At 40.9% G+C, this 25957-nt stretch overlaps 1 protein-coding gene across 12 annotated transcripts in view; it reads right to left on the reverse strand.

Moving 5' to 3' along the window:
* The window catches only part of MLIP (muscular LMNA interacting protein), a 249534-nt gene that overhangs the window by 54801 nt on the left and 168776 nt on the right, over window positions 1–25957 (reverse strand). For all 12 annotated transcript variants that reach the window (XM_059701365.1, XM_059701372.1, XM_059701370.1 and 9 more), the window contains 2 exons: window positions 15383–15427; window positions 2216–2344 (listed from right to left, as the gene is read on the reverse strand). In XM_059701365.1, coding sequence (XP_059557348.1) covers window positions 2216–2344; window positions 15383–15427 — 174 coding nt within the window. The remainder of the gene's footprint in view (window positions 1–2215; window positions 2345–15382; window positions 15428–25957) is intronic.

Raw genomic sequence — 25957 nt, forward strand, 5'->3', positions numbered from 1 at the left:
ATACACACAAGAATAAATTGAAAGAAAATAAAAATAAGATTATGTCTGTGGCACCTTAATATTTGCAAAAGAGCTCAAATTTTCAACAAATTATCTAGAAATTCCTAGGTTTATGTTGAAAATAAGCAGAGCTTTAAACTTGCTATATAGTCAGGAAAAGCAAAGCAAAGAAATGGCAACGCCTTTTAATGACAATAATTTCCTACACTTGAAAACATAATTTATCATTTCAGAGGACAACAAATTGTGATAAATTATAGGTAGATTAACTTAATATACTACAAAGAATCTTGTTTAAATTAAAATGCATAAATTTGAAATTATAATACAAGAGGAAAATTATTATATTATATATAGCATTAGATCATATCTTGACAAATGTAAGTTACATGTATCATATGTGAAATTTATTTTAACTATTGGCATTTTTGTCATATAAGAATATATTACTAATAAAGCTTTTATCATCACCCTATACTATCTAAAATATTACATTAAACCTCTAAAATATTAGTGACATGCGAGCAATAGATATTTAATAAGTGTTTTGTTGGTAATGGAAATATGCTTTCTTAACAGAAATTTCCATTTCTGTTATATGTGGAATTAGTTAAAGAACCCTGTATTTAATTTAAATTGAGAACTAGACTGTGTTCCATTAAATACAAATAATTTCCTCTAATTATAATTTTCAATATTATCAGTGATTTTTAAATTTTTTTAATTTATTAAAATCATGTCACAAAGTATATACAAATAAACAGAAAATATTTTCTTCCCTGCTTCATAAATAAACATTTATAGTTCATCATGAGGAAGTATTTATGTTGAACTTTTTCAAGGCCCTATATGGACTTCAGATCCAGTCAGAGTTAATATTAGATTTTAAGTAACCCAAATGTTAGAATTTGAAGTACCCTTTAAAGCACTTGATCCAAATGCCACATCTTATACATTAAGAAGCTGCAGGCTAGAGAGAGGAAACAACTTGCTAAGGGTTATAAAGCTAATATGTGGCTTACATTTCATAACTATAGATTTCATTTATATTTTCAAGGACAAGATAGTTATTTTCAAACTAAAACTTAAAAATAGTATATCACCTTATTGATAAGACTATTTTATTATAGATTAGAGGCCCAGTGCATGAAATTCGTGCACGGGGGGTGGGTTCCTCAGCCCAACCTGCACCCTCTCCAATCTGGGAGCCCTCAGGGGAACCCTCTCCAATCGGGGAGCCCTGATGGCATAGGCTCACTCCCCGTGGTTCTCTGCTCTCTGCAGGGCCTGGCCACTCCGCATCTGCTGCCCAGAGGCTCTCCATGGCCCAGAGGCGATGAAGTAAGCATCCTGCCAGGCCACTCACACTGCCTGCACTCAGTGGCCGTCCCCCCAAGACTGGGGGACTCTGGCAGGGCTGAAGGGACTGGGTGCCGCCATCTTGTGGCTATGGGCACTGCCATCGTTGTGATGGAGTGGTGGTTAATTTGCATATTATCCTTTTATTAGATAAGATTATCCAATTTGGTGATCTTATAAATAAATATCTAAAGTTTTCTTTGAAATGATTTGTGAAGTTTTATATTACATGAGTATTTATTTTTACATCTTTTCCCAAATATCTAATAAAACACCATTCCACTTCCTCCAAAATATAGGATATACTAGAGGAAGATAGTACATCTTTTTCACACATACCGCCCCCACACACACACACACAAAATGAACAACAAAGCTTTAAATAACTTGATAACCTATCTTCTAATTAGTGTTGTTCAATCTAGGGGATCACATCATTTCTATGTTAATATGAGAACAATATATCTTTTGCAAATGTACTAATAAACCAAATCTAAAATAGTAGATCTCTTCAAAAGAAAACAGTATTTTAGAAATAAGAATACAACACCTATCTGATACATCCAACCAGTGACTTTGTGATGTCCTTATAGAGAGTACTGTCTTGTTCCCCAGAATAATATCATCAGTATTAGAAAAAAAATTTTAAAAGCACAACATTGAAATACTTCAAAATATCATTCTGGAAATTGAAAATATATAAGAATTTATTTTATCATGCAAAAAAATGACCTATTTTACTACTAAAGATACTCCATTAAATGGACATTTTCTTGCACATTCTATATTCATAGAACTATATATGATATACAGCCATTTATAAAAATATAAAAGAACTTCTTATACATTTACTCACCTGCTCAGAAAAGAGGTCACTGTTATCTTCCAGATATTTACTGAAAGGGTTGGGTTCATAGACTTCCTCCTCTTTTTTCAATAATATTTTGGATTTTACGGGTACCGGGCGAATTACTCCAGGTTTAGTCTTCATGAGCATCAAATAATTTTTTAAATAGAGAAATAAACACCATTAAAATAAATATGTGTATTATTAGGTCATTCAAATGTCTTCACAACATTTATGATTTTTAAAAATTTTAAAATACAGAAAAACAGCTAGAAATCAAATGATTTTAACTAATGTAACTTTAGTTTTTAGTTAACTGTTAGAGCAATCAACTCAAAGATTTACTGTCATGATGTTCAAAACGCAAAATCTTCATTTATCTAACCAAACATGTTCTTTATTTCCTCGCTAGTGCATTCACATGACAAATAATTATTGAGAGCATCCTTGGTGCTAGGCAGCATTCTCATTCTGAGCAATGTAGGAAAGACGAATTAGGCACATTCACCACACCCATAACAGCTTTTCATTTCTGGAAACTACACTCCCTTCATGTCCCCAAATCCACAGAGCTCGATCTCTAGAAACCATGTTTCTATTATGTATGATGAAATCAGGGGTGGCCTTCTGACCTAAGTCAGTGGACAGTGGGTAGCAAACAGATATTCTCTCCCAAGAATATGGAATAGGCATTTAAACAGCTCTGTGGTCACTTTGGGAGGTTGAAATTATAATATGTCAATTTGGAAGCCATGGGAAAGCCCTAATCTGTATTAAAACAGATATAATTTAGATCAAGAAAGATAAAGCAAAGTGCATAAACAGGGGGCCCAGAGAGCAGAGACATTTGAGGGCCTTCCAGAATAAATTCCGAAATATTCCTAGGGCCCAGCTGCATTTCTTGTCCTGAGGTTCCCGAAGACTTTCCCTTTCTTTTACACTAGGTTCCCCCCTTTTTTTCAAAGTCAAGTTTACTTCTGTAATTTGCCATTAAAAAGTTTTAGCTGATAGACCAATCATTCAAGATTCATAAACTTGTACCCAATGTCAGTTTGATGGAAGAGGGAGAGAGAGAAATCTAGTTTGGGGCAATTTCAAAATGATGTTTCCCCAACACCAAAATCTTGTTACACTGTAAAATGTCACAAAATGATTGATAAGTTTGCAAAACCATCCCAAACAATGATTCAATAAAAAGTTGTGACTCTCTTTCTGTTTAAGCATTTTGCTGTAATTCTTCTTCTCCACCCCATTTCCTTTCGGAAAACAGTAAATTAGCTCTCCTCAGTCAATGCTGATGCTCACAAGTTAAGCCTTCAGGGACTACATCTATCTCTCTGCTCTATAAACGGCCTGAAATATTTTGAGTCTTGAATAAATGTCACTCTGCAATACTTTTTTTAATCGATATTTTCCCAGTTGTCTTTTATATAGATGCCAACTTGTGAAATACAAATTGAGAAAAGTCTCTCTTTTTTTTTTTTTCCCCAGGCTGAGAAATATCTCCCACTTAAGAAACTAATTTCTCTCAAGGGGGGAAAGGGAGCAAGTAACATCCAATTATGCATGAAGTTACACAGTTGAGTGTGATATGAGAGGAATATCCCTCCAGTAAACTCAACACAAGAACACAGCCCAGGCAGTTTCTGATTTCTATAACCACCTGTCATAAGGGAGATGCCCAATGTCTGTCATGTTCCTAAATTGTCCAGATTTCCTTTCTCTCTTTTCCACTTGTCTTCCTATTTCATTTCTCCTTCCTTCTACTTCTACTCCTATGTCTTTTCCTTCTCTCCTGCTCTTTCATGAAGCAGGAAATCAATACAACAACATCCACACTTCAGGGCCTACTAGAACCAACAAGGAGCTTTACTAGTGAGAGCTAAACTTGATGGCAGTGTGTAGAAAGATGAGAGCAAAGAGAAGAAATCTGACAAGGAGCACTTGATATGCTAAAAGAATGTCTCCGCCAGAAAACATGACTGCTGGTCCCTGTATCACTAGTAGGCAGGTATTTTGGGTGATCCTGGCCTGGAACCTTTCACTCACATCATCTCTCTTGGATCATCATCCTCCAGGGTGACAGCAGAGAAGGACTCTTCTGGTTGGTTGGATATTAAGTACCTCGGTATCAGACTCAGTTACTGATGCGTCATCTTGTTTCTATACCAGCCTTCAGGCTCCTTAGTTCCTATAAATTTCCTGGATATCATGGTTGTCTGACAACTTGATAATGATTCTATTCCGATTTCTTCTACTTTACCAGATTTACCACATGCTCTCCTCTTGAACTCTGTCCAGAAACATGGTTTGCCTGAAGTCTCAGTTTTACTCATTCTACTTGGCTTACTTGGTTTTGATATGGTTGCCCTGAATCTTAGATTATACTTATCACCTCTTTTTTTTTTAGTCTTAATTTTCTCCTGCACTATAACTTGTTGCCACTCAGTAGTCAGTATTCATCGACATGGAGGTTAACTCTCGGGAAAAGAAGACTAGACACAGTTTGCCTTTGACATTGTTCCCACTTCCCTCTCGCTCCTTCACTCTCCACTCGAGCACACACTATGACAGTCCCTCCTTTGGGAGTTTGCATTTGCTCTTTGCTTTGTCCGGAACTCTTTTCTTCCTTTCCAGGATCAAAATCCCCACCTGTTCCTCTTATCTGCCTTATTATTTTTTCAGTATTACTTATCACAATCTAACATCAGTTCATGTTTATTGTATTGCTTTCTCCACTAGAATGTAAGCTCTGTGAGGCTAGAGATAATTGGTTTGTTCACTTTTGTATCTCCAACACCTAGAATCATGTCTGAAACTTAGGAGATACTAAATAAATACTGGAAGAAGGGATAAATTAATTGGCAGGTAGAAGCTGGCTGTATATTGGCTATAACCCAATATGGAGGCCTTAAGGAGTGTTGGTGCCAGCTTGGGGTCTCCCATTATTTTTCCTGAATTTAATTTTTGATTACAGTGTAACCCAGGAAGAGGAAACTTCGCAAGATAGAAGATCCACACTGCCTTTCACAAATAGAAGACCAGAAGAAGGAAAGTGTTCTCCACCCTCAAAGATAAGAGCAAAAGACAGAAATTATCAACTCTGATGGATAAAAAAGTCAAACAACAATGAGGTACCATCTCACACCTGTCAGAATGGCTATCATCAACAAATCAACAAATGACAAGTGCTGGTGAGGATGCGGAGAAAAAGGAACCCTTCTGCACTGCTGGTGGGAATGCAGACTGGTGAAGGCACTGTGGAGAACAGTATAGAGTTTCCTCAAAAAACTAAAAATGGAACTCCCATTTGACCCAGTGATCCCACTTCTAGGAATATATCCCAAGAAACCAGAAACACCAATCAGAAAGGATATATGCACCCCTATGTTCATAGCAGCACAATTTACCATAGCTAAGATTTGGAAACAGCCTAAGTGCCCATCAGTAGATGACTGGATTAAAAAACTGTGATACATCTATACAATGGAATACTACACTGTGGTAAAAAAGGAGTTATTACCATTTGCAACAGCATGGATGGAACTGGAAAGCATTACGCTAAGTGAAATAATCCAGTCAGAGAAAGATAAATATCACATGACCTCACTCATTTATGGAATATAATGAACAACATAAACTAATGAACAAAAACAGATCCAGAGACAGAGAAGCATCAATCAGACCGTCAAATTTCAGAAGGAAGATAGGGGAGGGTGGGGGTAAGGGAGAGAGATCAACCAAAGGACTTATATGCAAGCATATAGGTCTAACCAATGGACACAGACAACAGGGGGGTGAGGGCACTAATGGGGGGGTGTAATGTGGGGATAAGGACACATATGTAATACCTTAATCAATAAAGAAAAAAAAAAAAAGAACTCAAGGCCAGAGAACACTTCTTTAGGGAGTTTAACCCTTTCCATTTAACCTTCTCCATTAAAAAAATTTTTTTGCCCCCTGTTTGTTTATGGTAATAAGTAATAAAACTTGGCACCAAAAGACAATACTGTCATTTTTTTTTTGAGAGTTCAGAAGTAAAGTGGAACTCAGGAGATCATATCTAACTCTATTGGAAGTCTTGAGGGAGAAGAGAAAAAAAGTCCAAGAGATAGAGTATGTGGAGTCTCTAGGGCCTATGGGCAGGTTTTAATGGCCTGTGAGGCACTGATTTGAGTCTGCTATTCATTTGTGTTTATAACTCATCAAGTATACACTTATACTTCAACATTGCTACTCAGGCCACTGTCAAAAGAGAGATTGTTTCTGCCCTGTGGAACTTGTACTCATAATTCTATGACAACAAGTTGGTATTGCCTCTGGCTAGAGTACAAAGTTGAAAATTAACTGCCAGTACTGACCTAGAAAATCCATTACTAATATTTTAAAATAACGGCTCCTTAGAGCATCATCTTGCTTAAATTAGTAACTTCAACTAGTACTAAGTTTTTAATTGCCTTTGACTATAGTAGTAAACTCTAAAGTGGTTGTAATGAGGGAACAAAAGAATTAAAAATAGAGTCCCAATTTTTAAGGACTTATTTTTATCCTTGTGATGAAATATGATGTGTAATAAAACACAGAAGATAGAAAATGCTGTGAGCCTGGCTAAGAATTCTATCAATTCAATAGATCCAAAGAGTCTTTGAAAGTGCCGTCATTGTTTCTTTTACCATCTGCTTCAGTCTTGTCTTTATTTTCTGGTGTTATTTATATTTTTAAGAGTTACTGTGGCAACAAGCCCATAGAAACCAAGAAACATTCTACCAGTCAAGATTGTTGACAAAAACATTATTCTCTAAATTATATAGCTGATTTACTCATTCAACTAATAAATGCTTATTAGCTTTAACTATTTTTAAATAAATAATATTATATGCTTGAAGCAAATTCTTAACCATTTTTTGGTTAAGAAATATCTCAAATTTCAAAACACTACATTTTAAGACTGGGGGCGAGGGGGAAGGACAACAAAAACAGATTTTATACCACCCATTAGCCATGGGACTGTTGACCTGGCATTATAGGTATCTGTATTTCAGTTTTTTTCATCATAATAATGAAAATAACAATTCCTGCCATACTAAATGATGTGAAAATCTAATGAGATAATATGTTTGACAGAACTTTGTAAAGAAAAACAAAAAAAAAAACAGCATAAAAGGAATTTGAAAGAAAACCTTTTTTTTTCTATTTTCACATTTATAATACAGTGTTAATACTAAATGATCTAGACTATCCATAATAGTACCTACCTGATGTGTGTGTTTTTTTCCTCAAAAAACACTTTCAATTACTATGGTAGTTGTACAAATATAAACATACATGAAATTTCAATAATTATAAGCCACATCCCATGGCTCAAGAAACATTTTGTAGAATGTACACAAGACAGATGGGCTGGATTGAAATATTTCAATGGTTAGAGAAAAGACAATGGCATGACTCAAATCTGAGGAGGCGTGTATCATAAATGCTGTAGCAGTTAAGTATGTTGTGTCAAGGAAAAACTGGTCAAGGACAAACTGCCTTTAAGCTTAAAGAAGACATCAGTTCTACACAAAAGCTTTCAGGGCCACATTTTCTGAACAACAGAGACTCAAGAGCCCTCAGAAGGATGAGTCATGCACCACTAAAGCAGGACACATCAGCTGGCATTCAGAACCGGGAACAAAGTTTCTGCAACTTTAAGCACTCTTCTCGATGGTGTTCCAGGAAACTGCATTTGCTTTTACCAGTATATGGCCATGTGACTTCATTTTTAAATCTATTTATTTTTTTTTACTCTCTAGATTCAGTATTCCATCATGAGTAACGATGAACATTTTTTAATGGCATGAAATTTCAAAAGCAAAAACCCAATGTCATCTAAACCACATTCCCCTACCTTCCTCCAAGGAAGACTGCACTTTCCCCATCTTGTAGAGCCTACCCTGTTTTCTTATCCAGAGAAAAGAGATCTCTCGGCCTGTTAATATTGTGATGATTCAGCTCAGGAATTAGGAAAGCATGTGAAGTTTCAAACTAGATCCTCTTTTCTTTTTCTCTGTTTATTATGCCAGGGAAGCACCATCCACAGGTTCAAAACCTCAACATTATTTACCCTGCCCAGTCTTCTCCTCCTTCTGTAAGTGCTCACATCTTTCCAGGCAATGTTAAAACGCTAGCTCCACACAGATGTCCAATGAATGTCACACTTTCATAGAAGCCCAGATTCCCAATCTCTTCAACCTTTGCTTATTCTCCTCCGATCATCTAAAATCCACAATTCCTTTTGAAAGTCACACAGAACAAGGATGACCACCAACACTCTGATCTTAAATAATCTATTTATCTGTAAAAATGGCCAATCATATCACCTCAGAGATAATACTTTAGAGATTTTGTGTACAATAATAACTCCTCTCATGTGTACAGGGCTACATTGGCAACATCATGTGTTATGATAGGTGAGTCTTAAAATAACTCCTTTAAGTTGACAGAGGAATTATACCAAATTCTATTTTATAGATGGGTATTTTCAAAACCCTCATCTCCGAGTTTCCAGTTTTGATGTACTGTGATATTGTTTAATGGAAATAAAGATAAACTGAGGCACAGATTGGTGAATTAATTTCATAAGGGCCCCCAAATTATTCTCCCTGAGCTCACTATTAAATAATTTGGCTTCCAGAATAAAGAATGAAAATATATTTTCAGAGTAAGGGTCAGGTCATTTTTTTCCTTTCCAATGTTGAATTGGCACAGTGACAATGTAAAGAAGCAAATACATTAGCCAAGTTAAAAAGAAAAAACTTATGAAAAAGCGATATATCCTTAAAAAGCCAATCCTCAAAAGCAAAATGGCTTCTATATTAAGCTTTTGCTACCACAGCAATTTATCATATATTTTCATTTCTACCAGTTTATTTCATTTCCCATTTAAAATAGAAGTCAAATAAATTTAACTACTCATTATATACAAAACAACAACCTTACTTAATTTTAATTATAATCTATCACAAGTTCCCAGTAATTTTGTTTTTCTGTGCTACACATACAAGTAGATACATATATAAACAAAAAACAATATGCATTATCAGAACTACCTCTTATATGGCGTGTGTGTGTGTGTGTGTGTGTGTGTGTGTATTTGTTTTGTTTTTCAAAAGCATTCTTATTTAATTTATTCAGAAATTAATCCTGAAGAGAATTCATAATGGTGAAATATTGAAAATTCATTCACAAAAGTGAATAAAAATATAATCTTATTCATAAATTATGTTACTTAAAAGTAAAAATTTTATAAATCCTTTAAAAGCAAATGTCATAACATCGCTGCATGCAATTATTTCTAATCTATTTAATTCTCAGGTAATCTAAATACAGGGTTAATGTCATTAAATGAACTCAAAGTGATTGGACTGAATAATTATATCAATGCAGAAGATGTTCTTTTTTATGTGATAAGCTTACTTGATAATAAACTCTTCACAACCCTATCTATATCTCTAGGGGATTTGGGTATTAAAATTTAATTTAAATCTTGGTTGAAAAATTCTGTGAACTCTTTAGAGAAAAAGTCTAAAGTAAATGCAAAGAAATTATCATCAGTCAGTCAAAGCAATGCTTTTGTTTTTCCCCTAGAGAACACAATGTAAAATTTATGGAATTATTTTGTTATGCAGGAAAATGTTTATATATTATGTTTACAATGGGTTGTTTTTACTATGTACCATTCAATGAAGTCATTATGTAGATTTGCCTCTTTGAAATAGTTTCTTAAAATATTAAGCCAAGAACTATCTCATATTTAAGTCAGTCTGATAATATATATACCCCCCAAAAATAAATATTTGTATATAACTAAATATATACTAGTATATTTAACCATTCAATATCTAAAATCTGTATTTCTTACTCTATTGAGCATAAATATATATGAGGATATTAAAAATATTATTGATTTTCAACATTACTCTCAAGAAATAAGTTTATTATTATTTGAAATATTAAAATAGTTGTGGTAATATTTCCATATCTAAAGTGGGAAACTGTTCATCTTCATTACATGATTGCAGTGCTTGTTTCCATGGCAACTCCTTCACTTCACTGTGTTAGTAATGATAGACTCACAGCACTAGAAAGGCTTGGAAAATATGTAATAGAATGGTCTCAATCAATTAGGAGTTTGAGGCACAGACTCACAGATTCATAACTTATCTACTGTTAGTCCAGTAGTTAGTATCAGAGCAGGAAGTATAAGGTAGGTTTTTTGGCCCCCATTCCAGCATTATTTCAACTATATTACACTACCTGCCACTATTATAAACCAATTGACATTAAAATTACACACACACACACACACACACAAACACATTATATATATATAAACACACACACATATATATATACACACACATCCTATCTAATAATAGACAAACATGGTAATTAACCATAACTTCGCTACCCTTCCCATTGGCTAATCAGGGTGATATGCAAATTAACTGCCAACCAAGATGGCAGCCGGCAGCCAGGCAGCTGAAGAGAACAGGAGGCTTGCTTGCTCCAGTGACGGAGGAAGCCAAGGTTTCCCGCCAGCCGTAGCCAGCTCTGAGCTCCAGATGCAACACTGTTGCAATTATAGAAGCTAAACAAACCCAGAAACCTGCTTTCAGCCAACAGCAGGCTCAGAGCTTAGAGTGCCAGTGATGGCAACAGAGTTTCAATTATAGAAGCTAAACAAACCCAGATACCTGCTTTCAGCCACCCACGGCCTCAGAGCTGGAGCCGGCTCTCAGCTCCAGTGACAGCTATAGAAGGTAAATAAATCCCAGAATAAAAAAAAAAGAGGCTGGGAGCTTCAGTCGCCCGCCAGCCTGAAAACGGCCCTCAGCCCCTCACCCAGACTGGCCAGGCACCCCAGTGGGGACCCCCACCCTGAAGGGGGTGTGACCAGCTGCAAACAGCCATCAGCCCATCATCCAGGCTGGCCAGGCACCCAAGCGGGACCCCTATCCTGATCCGGGACACCCTTCAGGGAAAACCAGCCGGCCTCCACCCGTGCACCAGACTTCTATCCTATATAGTAAAAGGGTAATATGCAAACTGACCCTAACAGCAGAAGAACTGGGAATGACTGGTCACTATGACACACACTGACCACCAGGGGGCAGATGCTCAATGCAGGAGCTGCCCTCTGGTGGTCAGGGTGCTCTCACATGGGAGGAGCTCTGCTCAGCCACAAGCCAGGCGGATGGCTGCCAGTACAGTGGTGGTGGTGGGAGCCTCTCCTGCCTCCTCAGCAGCGCTAAGGATGTCTGACTGCAGCTTAGGTCTGCTCCCTGCTGGCAATTGGGCATCCCCCGAGGGCTGCCGGGCTGCCAGAGGGATGTCTGGTTGCCATCTTAGGCCCAATACCCCAGGGAGCAGGCCTAAGCCAGCAAGTGGTCACCCCCAAGGGGTCCCAGACAGCGAGAGGGCACAAACTAGGCTAAGGGACCCCCTACCCCCGAGTGCACAAATTTTTGTGCACAGGGCCTCTAGTATATGTATGTATGTGTGTGTGTGTGTGTGTGTGTGTGTGTGTGTATATATATATATATATATATATATATATATATATATATACATCCTATGTAATAAAAGGGTAATATGCAAATTGACTCTAAGGTCAGAACAACCAGGAACAACCAGTCACTATGACATGAACTGACCACCAGGGGGCAGACGCTCAATGCAGGAGCTGCCCCCTGGGGGTTAGTGCACTCCCACAGGGAGAGCTCTGCTCAGCCACAGCTGGGCTGATGGCTGCAAGCGCAGCAGTGGTGGCGGGAGCTTCTCCCGCCTCCTTGGCAGTGCTAAGGATATCCGACTGTGGCTTAGGCCCTGCCCTCAGGTTGCGGGCCTAAGCCGTCAGTTGGACATCCCCCGAGGGCTCCTGAGCTGCCAGAGGGATGTCTGACTGCCAGCTTAGGCCTGATACCCCAGGGAGTGGGCCTAAGTTGGCAGGTGGATATCCCCTGAGGGGACCCGGGCTGCCAGAGGGTGCAGGTTCGGCTGAGGCACACCATCCCATGCATAAATTTTCATGCACTAGGCCTCTAGTGTGTGTGTGTGTGTGTGTGTGTGTGTGTATGTATGTGTGTATGTATGTGTGCATGTATGTGTGTATGTGTGTGTGTGTGTGTGTGTGTGTGTGTGTGTGTATATATACTAGAGGCCCAATGCACAAAAATTTGTGCACTCAGGGGGGAGGGGGGTACCTCAGCCCAGCCTGTGCCCTCTTGCAGTCTGGGAACCCTTGGGAGATAACGACCTGCTGGCTTAGGCCTGCTCCCGGGTGGCAGAGGGCAGGCCCAATCCCTAGGTGCAGCCCCTGGTCAGGCTCAGAGCAGGGCCGATTGGGGAGTTGGGGCACCGCCTCCTGTCATGCACAGAGCAGGGCGATCCGGAGGTTATGATGCCACCCTCAGTCACGCTCAGGGTAGGGCCAATTGGGGGGTTGGGGCACCATCCCCTGTCACACTCAAGGCAGGGTCGATGGGGAGGTTGCAGCACCACCCCGTCACGCACGGAGCAGGGCCAGTCAGGGGGTTGGGGCTTCCCCCTGTCATGCACAGAGCAGGGCCCATCAGGGGGTTGGGGCGCCGCCCTCTATCACCCACAGAGCAGTGCTGATCAGGGGGTTGGGGCGCCGCCACTCTCACACTCAGGGCAGGGCCGATGGGGAGGTTATGGCTCTACCCCGTTACACACAGAACAGGGCCCGTGGGGGGAGGGGGGGGGTTGGGGCGCCGCACGCTGTCACACACAGAGCAGGGCCAATCAGGGGGTTGGGGCGCCGCACCCTGTCACACACAGAGCCGCAGGGCGATCAGGAGGTTGGGGCGCCTTCCCCTGTCACGAACAGTGCAGGGTGGATAGGGAGGTTGTGGTCCTGCCCCCTGTCACACACAGAGCCGCAGGGCGATCAGGGGGTTTGGGCGCTGCCCCCTGTCACGCTGATCCAGGTGCCGGGAGGCCTCGAGGCTCCGCTGATCCCAGTGCTGGAAGGCATATTACCCTTTTACTATATAGGATGGAGGCCTGGTGCACGGGTGGAGGCCGGCTGGTTTGCCCTGAAGGGTGTCCCGGATCAGGATAGGGGTCCCCACTGGGGTTCCTGGCCAGCCTGGGTGAGGGGATGATGGCTGTTTGCAGCTGGTCACACACCCTTCAGGGTGGGGGTTCCCCCTGGGGTGCCTGGCCAGTCTGGGTGAGGGGCTGAGGGCTGTTTTCAGGCTGGGGGTGACTGAAGCTCCCAACCGCTCCTTTTTTTTCTTTTTTTCTTATTTTATTCTGGGCCAGCTTTAACTTTGAGGCTTGACTCCAGCTCTTAGGCCTTGGCTGCTGAAAGTAGGTTTCTGGCCTTTGCTTACAATGTTGCGATCCTGCTGGCTGAAGCCTGGCGGACTAAAGCAGGTTTCTGAGGTTTTGTTTAGCTTCTATATTTTTACATAGTTGCTTAGAGTTGCAGCTCAGAGGCCTACAGTGGCAGGCGGGGAACGTTGGAGTCCTCTGTCACTGAAGCAAGCAAGCCTCATGTTAGTTTCAAGCTGCCTGGCTGCAGGCCGCCATCTTGGCTGGCAGTTAATTTGCATATTGCCCTGATTAGCCAATGGGAAGGGTAGCCATAGTACACCAATTACCATGTTTCTCTTTTATTAAATAGGATATCTCCTATCTAATAATAGCCAAACATTGTAATTAACCATACCTTTGCTACCATCGCCATTGGCTGATCAGCACAATAAGCAAATTAACCCCCAACAAAGATGGCGGCTAATTTGCATATTGCAGGCAAGGTGGGACACTGGGAGCCACCTTCCAGGCCCCCATGTGCAACGCTAGGAGACGCCGGAAAGCCGGGCCGCAGGCAAGGCGGCCCCCCGGGACCCAGAAGCCGCCTTTCCTGCCACCGGTGATCGTGATCAGAAAGCTGGGCCACAAGCAAGCTGGTCCCCTGGGACCCAGGAGCCCATCGGTGAGGTCTGCAGGCGAAGCAGCGATCAAGCTATGAAGGGGAGGGTGGGGGGTGGAAGGAGCTACAGGAGCAGCTCTGGCTGGAGACTGAAGACTCTGGCCCGAGCAAGGAGCAAAGACTGAAGGCTCCAGCTGCAGCGAAGACTGTGTCCAGAGCAAAGAAGTAAGGTGGTGGCCAGAGTGAAGGTCTGGGTCCTGAATGCCAGAGGAAAACTGGTGCTGGCAGCCAGGGGAAAGAAGGCCTGTTGCACGAATCTTCATGCAACGGGCCTCTAGTCTATACTAATAATAGCCTAGGGTGGTCGTCATGCCCCCACGCATCATGCCCTAATGTTGTCACAAGATGGCCATGTGCACAGCGGAGGCAGGGCCTGGCAGAGGAGGCAGGTCGTGGCAGGGGAGGGCAGTTGTGGGTGATCAGACCTGCAGGGGAGGGAAGTTGGGGGCGATCAGGTGGGCAGGGGAGGACAGTTGGGGGCAATCAGGGTGGCAGGCAGAAACAGTTAGGGGCAATCAGGCAGGCAGGCAGACAGGCTGGCAGGCAAGTGGTTAGGAGCCAGCAGTCCCAGATTGTGAGAGGGATGTCTGAGGGGTCCCAGACTGGAGAGGGTGCAGGTTAGGCTGAGCGACACCCCCCATGCATGAATTTCATGCACCGGGCCTCTAGTAATAATATAATATTGAATATGATCTGTTTCTTTTTAAATGTGGCTGCTAAAAAATTTTATATTACATATGTGGCCTGCATTATGATTTTCACCATATTTCTACTACTCATCACTGGTCTAGTCCAGTCTCATTTCTTCAAGTCTAGAGCCTACCCTGCATTATCTAACATGGCCTTTTCTTTGAACCCTCTTCTGATCTCTCCCATCAGGACATGAGTTTTCTCCTTTTCTAAATTCCAACAGCTTGCTTCTGATCCTCACCAATTCTATTCTAACATTACTACTAAATGCAAGTTACTGGCAAATAGGGTCTATGTCTGGGTTTGTGTGTGTGCAGCTTGCAAAACAACCCTCATGGAGCGTTAGTAAAGCTTTTATTAGAAAAGTAAGCAAATAAACTTATATGAAGTCAACTTATTCTCAGTTCACTTTTGTTCAAATAAAGTTGTCTTGAAGGGTCAGAATTTTCTAAACTAGGTCTATGACTTAGTAAGAAGATACGTACCAGCTGACTCTCAGATACTGTAGACGATGGTGAAGAGAGGTTTGCCTGCAAAATATAAACGTGGCATTTATTTAGCAAAATTCATAACTTACTAAAATAATATATCTATGTTACTAAGTATTTTGAAGTTCTTTTATTATTAAAGTAATAGATATATCCATTGTAAGATTTTGAAAAAGTACAAAATTAAAAGAAAAATATTATTCTGCCACCAAAAATGCATTTTTGGTACATTGCCTTACAATATTTTTCCTGTGTGCTTTTATTCAGCTCACATAATAATGAATATGATGTTTTATATGTTGATTTCCCTGAACATCTTAACCTAAGCACTATTACAAGACATCAAAAATTCTTCAAGGTGCTGGCTGGAGTGGCTCATCAGCCTGTGCACCAAAAGGTTGCCAGTTTGATTCCTGGGCAGGGCATATACCTGAGTTGTGGTTTTGATCCCCAGTTGAGGAGTACACAAAAGACAAAATGTTTCTCTCTAGCATTGATGTTTCTCATTTCTCTCTCTCTCTCTCTCTCTCTCTCTCTCTCTCTCTCTCTCTCCCCCTCTCTCCCTCTCTTTCCCTCCCTCCCTCTCTAAGCATGTCCTTGGGTGAGGTTTAAAAAAAAATTCTTCAAGATCACATAATATTTCATTCTCTGCACACTCCACATTTTACTTAAATATAGCAGCACTGTTGTATATTTATATATACTTATGCAAATGGAAACAAAAATTTATTTTTCTTTAAGTATCTTTATATAAAAGTGACCCCAGAGTTTTCATAATTTGTGAAATAAAGTGATTTGGTTTTTAGTTGTTTTCAGTTAAAGAGGAGGTCATTATTATTTCCTTATCCTTTGTTTATGCATTTCACTCTAGTGTGGATTTAGTTTCTTTCTTACTGAAGTAAGTCCTTTGGTAGTTTTTTCAGGCCTTACTGTCTTGGACTTTGAAAATATTTTTATTTTGTTCTAATTCTTGAATGGGAGTTCCACTGGACATCGAATTCGGGGGTAATAGTCATTGTCCTGCAGCATCTTCATGGTACTATCCCCCTGGCTCTGGCTTCTGTTACTGCTGTCAATCAAAATGTCATGACTTGGCAGATCAGCTGTCTTCACATTTGTTTAGCATTTCAGATTTTTCTCCCTGACATTCTGTAATTTCACTATGATGTGTCCGCGGGTGAGTTTATTTTTATGTATCTTTTTGGGGGACTTGGTTTATTCATTTTGAGCGTGCCTATTTTTCTTCAATTCTGGAAAATCCTCTATGAATACCTCTTCAATTATTACCTTTCTCCAATTATATCTAATCTCATTTTGTGGAGCTTCTATGAAATATATTTTGGATCTTCTCAATCCAGCATCCATTTTTATAAGATTCCCTTTCATATTTTTTATATCATTATGCTGCATTCTGGAGGGTTTCCATATATAAGATCAACAGTTAATTAATTTTTCTTCAACTGTATATTAGTATGTTTAACACAATAGAACTTTTATTTAATGAATTTATTTTTAACGAGCAGAAGTTTTATTTGGTTCTTTTTCAAATATGTTTTATGATAACTATAACTCCTATTAACTATTTTAACACATTTGTTAATTCTTTCCAGATTTTTATATAGCCCTCCCTGCATTGCTAAATCTCCTATTTCTTGTATCTGCTGACTCTCTCTCTCTCATGCCTCTCTCCCATGATAATCTATACTCATTTTATGGCTTTTTTTAAAGTTTATCTTTAGTCAGGGTAACTGGTGATGATTTCTGAAGGTGTCTGAGAAACCCTGAGTTGGAACACTATCTCTACAATATATTTCAAATTCACCCTTGTTGAATTTTACTGGCTCTGGATCTGTTTCCATTTTATTTTATCACCCTGATATTTCTAAATATCAAGGGTGACATATCACCAAATCTTAAATTTCACAGGCTTGGGACCTTTTTCTTATGGCTATCTATTTTACTACCCAAGAGTATAAGGTAAAGACAATAGATGGATTTATCTTTGTTCTGTTTCTTTTTTATGTCCAACATGGCCTTCTAGACTCCTGGATGTGAATTGGCAAACCCCCTCTCTGCTTGCACCATCATAACTACGCCTCAGCTGGCTTCTTGGGGCAAATTGACAGTGAGAAGCAGGGGAGGTCTGCACGCATGTGCACAGCACTCCCTATCTGCGGTCCAGGAACTTTCCCCTAGGACCGTGATGGCGAACCTATGACATGTGTGTGAGAGGTGACACGCAAACTCATTTTTTTGGTTGATTTTTCTTTGTTAAATGGCATTTAAGTATATAAAATAAATATCAAAAATATAAATCTTTGTTTTACTATGGTTGCAAATATCAAAAAATTTCTATATGTGACACGATACCAGAGTCAAGTTAGGGTTTTTCAAAATGCTGACACACCGAGCTCAAAAGGTTCGCCATCACTGGTCTAGGAACAAATAAGGAACCCAGTCCTCCTTCTGTAGCCTAGGCAACAAGCCTTCAGGGCGAATGCAATGGATGTGGAAGGCCGGTGAAATACCTGGAAGCTTAGCATGCAACGTAGAAAGAATGTCTAGAATGTGTATGTATACCATATGTGGGAGACACAATGCCTAGGGAGATATATAAGGCCAAACCCGGCATTGCTCGGAGCTCAGCCTCTGGAGAGGACCCCGCTGAGCCAGCATTGGTGCCAATAAACAGTCCTTTTCTGAATCTCCAAGTGCATTTGGTTTGTCGCTTCCCGCTGGGGCCTGATTTCCGCCATCACAGATGTACACAAAGAATTCTTTTACAGGTCTTAGACTTGTTATGCAGTGAAAGTTAAAATCTAAACTCCTGCCTGCTAGCACCTAGGTTCTGAAGTACCTATGTCCCATCAAGCTTTAGCTTCTTCTTTTCTGGGATACTTTTGCCTGGAGCTCCCCTTCACTTCTGGCTCGCGGAGTTTACCTTTCTTTTGGGTTGGGTTACGTAGGCATATTTTAACAAGCATTGCTGCATTTAAACGGGAGGCTGAGCTCCCACATCAGCTAAGCCTTCACCTTTCATGGGAAATAGTCAACATACAGGTGCATAATTATAAATATACTTAGCTAAAATATAATAAAGTTGTGTTCCTAAATATTTCTATTCTTTTTAAAATGGCAAACATTTATCAGGGTTTATTATAAATGTGTCAATATGGCTTTTCCAACTCTGAGAGATGAAACATACTGAACACTGAAAACTTGGTGGTTCTGAAAATATTGCCAAGTACACCGTAGAGGCATGTGAATCACCAAACACAATGATGAGGCACCTGGGGTCCTTGTTTGTTTTCTGCTTTTTGTGTCATGCCATTCTTCAGGACTGTCACTGCTCGCCGCCATACCTGACAGCAGGCTGTCTTGGCTAAGTGCCCCTGTCTCTGATTGCTGTAGACCAGGTGAGTGTGCACTGAGGTTATGATTAGTCATTGCCACAGAAAATGCCCTTCAGAGTGTTCTTACAATAGGCAGCTAGTTAGATATTAATAAAAACAGAGGGAGCCAGACATCTAAGTGGATTAACTAGGAAGGGGCAGCTCCACAGACACTCCAGAAAAGAGCCACACCCTCCACCAAACACACTCCAATCCTATCTAATAATAGACAAACATGGTAATTGACCGTACCTTTCCTATGCCTCCCATCGGCTAATCAGCGTGATATGCAAATTAACTGCCAACAAAGATGGCAGCTAATTTGCATACTGCAGGTAGGGCGGGACAGTGCAAGCCGCCAGCATGCCGCCATTCAGGACAGGCCAGCCCCAGAAGCCCCAGAAGCTGGCCGTCCTTGCCGCCTGGGATCCGATACGGTCCCTGGTAGCAAGGCAGGCCGGCCCCAGAAGAACCAGAAACCATCTGATATAGTAGTAACTCTATCAGTAAGCACTCTGAAAGTCAGTGGCTTAAATGCACCAATTAAAAGACAGATTATGAAGGTGAATCAAAAACAAAACCCACTTTAAATATAAAGACAGATATAGTTTAAAAGTAAATGCATTAAGCTGCAGCCTGTTTTTCTCAGTGGATAGAGCATTAGCCCGTGGACTGAAGGGTCCCAGGTTCGATTCCAGTCAAGGGCATGTACCTTAGTTGCTGGCTTGATCCCCAGTCCCTATAAAAACATAAAGCAGGAAGCAACCAATCAATGTGTCTCTCCCTTTCCCTTCACTCTCTCTAAAATTCAATGGAAAAATATCCTTGGGTGAAGATTAACAAAAACAAAGTAAATGGATTAAGTAACATTAAAGAGATTATAAGAAAAATATATTCCAAATTTTTTTAGTTGTATAATGGTTATGTTTAAATTATTAACACCTAAGAAATTGGGTGAAAGGTACATATAATATGCTGTAGTATTTTATAGCTTTTTTACATGTATGAGATTATTTCAAATTAAAGTATTAAAAAAATTAAAAATTAATAAAATATTAATTGAAATGTATCTGCATTACATGAAAAATCTCCTAATTGCTTCTAGCATAATTTATTAAATTGTGCTAAAATTTACAAGGGTTCAATTAAAAAATATCTTAATTCTAAATGATATAATAGAAAATATATAATAGTACAGTTATAAGCACTTATCTGAAAATAAAAATTTAAAGAAGTGAATTTAAAAAAGGGATTAGCCAAAGAAAATATATGCACAACCCATGGACATAGACAACAGTATGGTGATGTCCAGAGAGAAGTGGGGAGCAAGAGCTGGGTAGAGGGGGCAAAAGGGGGGAAATAGGGACATCCTATATAATAATAATAATAATAATAATAAAAGGCTAATATGAACATTGACTGAACAGCAGAATGACCGATTGCTATGATGCGCACTGGCCACCAGAGGGAAGACGCTCAATGCAGGAGCTGCCCCCTGGTGGTCAGTACACCTCCATATGGGGAGTGCCACTCAGCCAGAAGCTGGCTCATAGCTGGCCAGTGCAGTGATGGTGGCAGGAGCTTCTCCCACCTCCGTGGCAGCACTAAGAATGTCCAACTAACGGTTTAGACCTGATCCCTTGGGGGCCTAAGCCTTTAGTTGGACATCCCCCGAGGGCTCTCTGGCTGCCAGAAGGATGTCTGACTGCAAGCTTAGGCCTGATCCCCCGGGGAGTGGGCCTAAGTTGACAGGTGGACATCCCTCAAGGGTCCTGGACTGTGAATGGGCGCAGGCCGGGCTGAGGGACCCCCTGCCCCTGAGTGGACAAATTTTTGTGCATCGGGCCTCTAGTCCTTAAATAGGCAGGAAAGACCAGCTTTCCAATCTCCTCAGGGAGCAATGGGCTCCTCCCTCCCCACCCTCACCCGCTCCCATTAAGCAGGGAGGGATAAATAGTGAGGGGGAAATTCCTCTGTTGAGGCATGGGCAGTAGAAGCCAAGATGGCACTGCGGGAGGTCCTTTTACTATGAGGCCTGCACAGTAGGAGCAAAAATGGCAACCATAAAGGTAAGGAAAAAAGCCTGGGGAAAAGATTGGATTAGGATAAGGGCAAGAAACCACCCAAAGATCTCAGAAAGGAATTGGATGGGGGGTGAGGAGTTGTGGGGGGGGGGGGGTAGGTACCAGCCTAGCCCTGGGAAGATCCAGGAAAGAGACTAGATCAGCCGTGAGCAAACTACGGCCCGCAGGCCGGATCCGGCCCATTCAGATGTTCTATCCGGCCCGCGGAGTCGAAAGAGCGGAGGGTTCTCTTGCTCTCCCCTCCACTCCTTCACCAGCAGCAGTGTTAACATGGCAACGTCGGGAAACACGGCCGCAGCTCCTTCTCTGAGTCCAGTTTAAGAACCCATTGTGGCCCTCGAGTCAAAAAGTTTGCCCACCTCTGGACTAGATAGTTTGACAAAAAGCCTCCTCCCTCCCAAGCCCAAAGATATGTAATCAGAGTTTAACCAAGTTCTGTCTCAGTGGCACCCTTTTTCTCACTCTTTCTCTTCAGCAGCTCTGTATGCAGATGAAGCACAGCGGATCTTGGGCTGGCAGGAGCAGAGATGGTGCTGGACTATTGGAGCCTTGAATGCCAGGTTAACGGCATGGGAGCGCTGGGTCCTGGCCCTTATCCTGGGCTTGGTGGGGACAAGTATGGGCCTGGGGCCCCAGAAGCTGGACTTCTTCCACAGTGAGATGGAGCTGAGTGTGAATGAGATGTTGCCTAGTCCCTTTCTTTGTTTTTGCTCCAATACATCTTGCCACTACACCTCACATCCTCCTATGCATGTATCCCTGAAATGCATTTTCTGTGACACTGTGGAAGAATTCTGTTTCCTCTGGCAACAGACTGGCTGCTTTCCCTTTCCTGCCTAAGAAGTGCAGAGAGAAAAGGCCTGCTTCAAGAAGAAGAGCTTAGAATGTTAGCCTTAGCCTAATTTGAATTGAGTATGATAAGGACAGTGATGACTGTATACCATGAAGGGACAAGGAGGAGCTGTGGTCAATGCAAAGAGAGCTGGGACCTCACCTCCCTTGTCCTCAGAAGTCTTTTCTTCATTCATCTGTCCTCCCTCTGCTGCTGCCGGTGTATACTCTCAGACTCTTTGTTTCATCCTCACCCCTGCTGCTTTACTGCCTGCTCATTCCAGGTCCAGATCAGAAACTCCCCTCCTTCCCTCTGCTCCCTCTCCATGGCCCCAAGGCCAGACAGCACTCCCTTGGCTCTGTGGCTCACCTGCAGCCTAGGCCCCTATGCAATGGGGGCTGCTGCCAGTCCAGCACCCAGTGGGAGCACCTGGGGCTCATAGCTCATTGTCCTGTTCCCTGCTCTTGTTACAACTGCTGCTGCCCCTTTGTGCCCCAGGAGCCCTGTGAGCCCAGGGTGCCAAGTTCCCTGAACTGTGCAGTTCAACTTGGGAAATTGTGCCTCCAAGGCCAAAATTAATTCTCCTGCTGGAATACAATAAATAGAAAACCTTTATTTGCAAGCAGTTACAAAAATGGGGAGGTTTATATTAAACAATTTGGGAAAATAATTTTAAAAGAACTTCCACAAGAGGAAACTAATTTTGAGACTGACTGAACATTTGTTAATCTTTCCAACAACTCCTACGCTCTCAGACACAGGGATATCCAGCAATTTATGATCTTCTTAGAGAAGGCTGACAAGGTTCACCACCAGGGCCAGAGATGCTGTCTTGTCTGTCTGGCCCAGCTAGGGCACTAGGGATCTTCTCTAATCCCTCCTGGGTCCCTGGCTTTTAAAACCAATTTTCCACGAGAACCTTGGAGATGACATAACAGGAACCCCCCTTCCCTTCTAATGGTGGCTGCCATCTGCCTACTAGGGCCCTTGAAGGACCAGGGCTGCTGGGACTGTGAAAGGCAGGGAAATAGGTCAGCAGCCTGACTATTAAAGGCCAGTTATAGGATGAGTTTCTACCTGAGGCAGTGGAGGTACTAGGCACACCTCACACAGACAGACATGAGGGTGGGACCCAGGTAAGGCCAGATAAGGCGAAAGGCCATCAAGCTTGAGGAAACGGGCCATACTTACAGTCCAGGTAGAGCTAAAGCCACCTGACTGAGCAGAGTGAATCCAACTAAGCAATACTTGATCATCACTGTGACTGTTGGTTAGGCTGCCCTTAGAAAATGGGGTAACACTCCAACCCGGACAGAAACCATATTGCAATCTCCGGGAAGGACTTCACCTCTGTTGGAGGTGGGGCAAGCCATGGGTCTTGAGACACCAAGGCCAGAAACAGGTAGCCCATCATCCTGGGGTTTTGGTTGTGTGTTGCAGGGCTTGGGTATGTTGAGGACACTCATGCTCTTTTACAAGGAAGGAAATCTCTCTCCCTGAAGACAAAGGGCAATACCACCTCCGTCCACAGTGCCTAAAGAGATCCCTTTTGGGGTGCATACTCAAAACTTCACCCCCAGTCCCTAATCTTCTTTTACAACAGGTATAGCCCCAACATAAACTGTGCAATGAGAGGTTTGGCCAGCTAGAGGCATCCCAGGAAATCTCTAGGTATAGTAGGCAAACCTGATAGCAACTCTGTGGCTTGGCTTCATTGCCCTAAAAGGCTAATTAAAGCTCATTCTGGAGATTCCTTATGATATTCCAGAAAGCAGATTTAAAAGAGCCTATGTGATCAATTGCTATTCTCACTGTGTTTATGCAATAACCAGGATGAATTGAAACTGGACTTACTAGGTGTACTGGTTAATAATGTAGATTTTGTAATCAAAGAAAACACGATAATTTCAAGAGAAACATCAAAAGTGCTTTATTCAAAGTGATGTCCATCGCTAGCTACACATTTCCCCCATCTTTCATGTAATTTGTGGATACTGTCCCAATAGAAATTTTCTCATTTTGAGGCAAACCATTCAGAGACACAATTTTCCACTTCTTCGTACGTTTTGAAGTGCTTCTCAGAAAGTACGTGTGCCATCGATCGGACGAAGTAGTAATCTGAAGGGGCAAGGTCTGAATAGGGCAGGCGGGTTAATACTTCCCAGGCAAGATCTTTTAACATGTCTTTAACTGGTTTTGAAGTGTGTGATGGTGCGTCATCATGAAGCAAAATTACTTTGCCATGTCTTCTGGCCCATTCTGGTCATTTTATGATCAAAGCATGGTTCAAATTGACCTGGATGTTCTCTGTCCTTGACATTGAAATCATCACTTTTAAAGCGTTTAAACCAGCATTCACAAGTATCTTGAGATGGAGTGGGTTCACCATAAGCTTCCTGAAGTATACGATAACTTTCAGCAGCACTTTTCTTCAAAATAATGAATTAAAACTTCCCACAAATGTTCTTTTTTGGCAGGAAATTTGACATTTTTAATCGTAAAAATATCTATGATGTTAACACCTTCAGCAAATTTGACATGAAGTTTTGAAGCTTGTTGTCAATACAACAAAATAGCATACATATCAAATTGCATATATATCAACATACACTGAGTAGCCAGATTATTATGACCACCCCATCAGTACAATGAAGTGAATTAGTTTTGCAAATAATAATAATAATAAAACCTTGAGAGTATTTGCTTAGGAAGTTTTTAATATTCAGTATTTTTGGAAGTGTCAATGAAGTACTGATGGGGTGGTCATAATAATTTGGCCACTCAGTGTATGTGTAACTCCATCTATTGAAAAAAATCTGCATTATTAACCGGTACACCTAGTAATATACTAAATAAATTGGCATTCATTTGGCTCTTTAATAAAAATGAGGATGATTTCCAAGGAAGAAATTGTGTTTCAATACAAAAATCATAATGCCCAGTTTGGGATATTACACTTCAATTCAGTTAAAAGTCTTCAAAGTTTTATTTGTCACCTGTAAACTGAACTGAATCCTGAATTCTCCTAGTTTTCTTCAACCCTCCAAACTAATTTCTCCTTTTTCTCCCATCCTTTGTCTTGGAATTACTGAGAACTTTTTTCTAAGGCTGTGTCCGCCATATAGGATTAACCTGATCGCCTGATGATATTACCAGGGATGTTCAAAATGCAGCCAAGGCGGATCTATCAGATTGTAGCTGCTTGCTTTCATTCCAGCAAAAGCCTTGAACCTAAAATCCTTCTCAACTGACAGCCTTACAGACTCAGAAACGGGTTTATAGCTTTCTCTGATCACTAAACTTTGTTTTCACTCCTGTTTTCAGAGGCATATCCCTTACTAAATGCCTGGTTGTCGATGAGACATTGGGTATGGTGTACCTGGAGACAGTCCTTTGTTTTCGCTCTAATAAATCTTGTTACTACACCTCAAATTGTCCTATGTGTGTAGCCCTGAAATGCATTTCCTGTGATACCGTGGAAAAATCCTTATTTCCTCTGGCACCAGTGTTTTTTCTGTTCACCTAGTTACATTTTGCACATATAAGTAATAATGATTTCTTTTGAAATCTTAGTTTTTTCCCTTTAGTTAATTTTACATTGTTGCAATAGTGAGGGAATTCTCTATGAATTCCCTAAGTTAAATAATATCTACTATGAAATATGCTGAATTAAATGCATCTTGACTAAAACAGAAGTTAAATTTGTATCTCTGTATTAAAGGAAAGAAGAGGTTACACATTTAAAATAAACTATGTGCACAAGTTAACTATTTTACTAACATTTATCAGTACATTGTGTTAAAGAATATTAAACTTTTAGAGGAGAAAGATAAAATTCTCAAGCAAACTTATTAATTACATTAGGGAAAACCCAAATAACTTTCTATCCAGTCCCCAAAAGTCCCTGAAATTCCTTCACTGGGGATCATGACATAATAATTAAAGACTTTAGATAGCCCCAGTACATTTTTATGTCATCTAACATAACAGACTTCATATCAGTATTACAAGAAACTTCCCAGAGTAAGGACAGAGTTCAATGTGAACCTTGGGGTGGAGTAAATATCTATAAAGCCACCGCAGGTCCTTTACCGAAGAAAAAATACTGGCTTATGCGTATCCTTATGAATATAAGCCACTCTTTCAAGCAACCCAATCATGTTAGACCTTCTGGGAAGCCCCCTTTTGCTTGCCTAATACAGATTAATTATGTTTGTTAAGTGTTATAGCTATAGTTATGCTATCAAAATTGTAGCAATTAGTT

The sequence above is a fragment of the Myotis daubentonii genome, chromosome 6 (genome assembly GCF_963259705.1).
Source record: "Myotis daubentonii chromosome 6, mMyoDau2.1, whole genome shotgun sequence".
Lineage (NCBI taxonomy): Eukaryota > Metazoa > Chordata > Mammalia > Chiroptera > Vespertilionidae > Myotis > Myotis daubentonii.